Source organism: Cystoisospora suis (genome assembly GCF_002600585.1).
Source record: "Cystoisospora suis strain Wien I chromosome Unknown contig_9463, whole genome shotgun sequence".
Lineage (NCBI taxonomy): Eukaryota > Apicomplexa > Conoidasida > Eucoccidiorida > Sarcocystidae > Cystoisospora > Cystoisospora suis.
Window position 1 is genome coordinate 1 of NW_027162237.1, and position 2,486 is coordinate 2,486.

General features: G+C 43.4%; 1 protein-coding gene across 1 annotated transcript; it reads right to left on the reverse strand.

Moving 5' to 3' along the window:
- Nucleotides 1-170: 170 nt before the first annotated feature.
- On the reverse strand, nucleotides 171-2,485 carry CSUI_011054 (calcium binding egf domain-containing protein; the record flags this gene model as incomplete). Its single annotated transcript, XM_068071155.1, has 2 exons — nucleotides 1,208-2,485; nucleotides 171-436 (listed from the first exon to the last, which is right to left on the reverse strand). Coding segments are annotated over exons 1-2 (1,539 nt in total), but the record flags the coding sequence as incomplete, so codon positions are not given.
- Nucleotide 2,486: the final 1 nt, after the last annotated feature.

Consider the following 2,486-nt stretch of genomic DNA (forward strand, 5'->3'; position numbering starts at 1 on the left):
TGTATGTATGTCTATGTATGTATGTATGTCTAGGTATGTATGGGTGTATGTATGTATGGATGTATGTATGTCTATGTATGTATGTATGTCTAGGTATGTATGTATGTATGTCTAGGTATGTATGTATGGATGTGTCTTTTAGGTGTATGTATGAGGTGTGTTGCTTACCTGCATTGATAGGAGCCCATGGTATTGAGACAGCGTTGCTCGCATAAGGCAGGGAGGCCAGGCAAAAGCTTTCCGCCTTGGAGATCTCTCTGCTCTTGTAGACGTACAAGCGAACTAACGGCTACGTTTGTATCGAAGTTCTTCTCTCGAGAATAAGGGGAAGGAGACAAAAGAAGTTTCTTGGCTAGTAGACATTCATCGACATCGATACAGCTAGCTGCCTCTTCATCGTATTCTAGTCCCAAATCGCAGCGACACTCGTAAGTCCCTAAACAAAACAAGATACACATCATCACTCTCTTTCTCTTTCTCTCTCTTCTTCTTTCTCTCTCTCTCTCTTTTGATCTTTCTCTCGTTCTCTTTATGTAGTTTGCATTTTATAGAGAGATACGGTCAATGAATGGATGAAGACGTTCGCCTTTCCTGTCATCTCTTGTTCTCTCTACCGGAGAGACCATCAATCTTCTTTCTTTCCTAAGACAGACCCTTTCTTTCCTTCTTAGGCAGGCCTGTCCTACTTTTCCGTAGTAAGAAGGAAAGAAGTGCAACATATATATAGAAGTATCCTGTATACAGATGTACATATATATAAATACATAGACATACACGTTTATCTTTACTTTTGCCCGTTTTACGTTAGACTACTGTCGGGAAGAAGAAAATGTTGAGGAAAGTTGTATTAAACAGGATGAAGGGAATGTAGCTAGCTAGCTAGCTAGATCGGCTAGATGTCGTGTCTACTTACCTCATCCTAACAGATGCAAAACAACCTAGTAAGATGGACACCTCCTCTTACATCACACACCGCCCACCATATCAATATAGATACATATAGACATACACACAGAGATAGGCAGACATAAAAAGCAGACATATCTATATAGATATATAGATATATATAGATATATATATCTTTATATGTATGCACAAACACATACACCTCTACATCTTTAAAAGCTTCTGTTTGGCTGCATGCAAGAGTGTCTTTTTTTTTGATCTCCCTATACACCCCACTACTATAATGCCGATAATAACCTACCAGGTGTATTGACACACGTAAGTTCATCTATTTTACATGGGCGAATTCCTGCTTGTTCAAATTCCAGACATTCGTTGACATCTACACATCTTTCATCTAGATTTCTTTTGAAAGGCTTTGACGGGGGATCTCTCCATGGCTGATTACGTAAGCGTTCTAGATTGGCCGCGATCGCATGCATCTCGTCACTCCAGACTTCTTGGGGATTCTTCATATCTTTCTCAAGTCTCCCTTCGTCACTCCCGTTCATATCTCCTTGTCCTCCTTCGTCGAAAGATCCTCTCCTGCCTGATCTCTGTAGAGAGTTCCTCCCGATACTTCTAAGGAGATAAGGGTTCGCACTGGGGGAGTTGCTACTGTCTGCATGCTGAGCTAGCGTCTTGAGAATCGAGTTGTTTCTTCCTCCTGCTCCCTCGTTCTCGGCTAGCTGAGGAGACGATGAAGGAGAAGAACTAGACAAGGCTTGAACGACTGTGGCGAGTCCGCTAGCTGCGCTCGTTGCAGGAGTGAGATAGCTAGCTATACTGACTGCTGTTGAAGGGGAGGGGATGGAAGGAGAAAGGGGAAGAGAAGAGGAACTAGACAAGGCATTAATGGTGTTGAAAGCTTTATTGGCACTGCCATACACTTGAGCTAGCTGCATAGCTAGATCTGCCACAGCTAGCGCCGTGTCTCCTGGACTGGTGACACTCCCAGGGCTTCGATTAGGAGGAGAAGAAGAAGATCGATAGGGGGGCTTCGACGATGAAGATGAGGATGAAGAGGCAGCAAGAGTTGCCAGAGTATCTAGCGCTTGAGACCACCCCGCATGTTGAGACTGGAGTCGCCTTTCCATAGCGATCTCATGATAGCTTGCTCGTGTCTTGTTCTTCATTATCTTGTCTAGATCTTCTTCTCCTTCTTCTTTGTCTTGTGTTTCTCCTAATTTCTCTTTCTCTATGGAGGAAGAATAGTCTCTATCTAGACTTGTTGTTCTTCTTTCTTTCTCTTCCTCTTCTTCTTCTGGATTCCATACCCCTCCTCTCAGATTCAACTCGCCTGTCTCTTGCTCTTCTTTAGTGTCTTTCTCTTTTCCGTGAATTTCTTTCTTTCTTGAGAGATATGTATAGACAGATGGAGGAAGAGAAGGGTCTCTCGACTTTGGAGAAGGTCTCCATTCAAATCCATCTCCCACTCCTTCTTCACTCCCACTTGTAAACAAGAACGGTCTCGATTCTCGTCTAGCCATTGCCGCTAGAAATGAATCGATGGTCTCCTGCTGCTCACGTGCCATCCAACT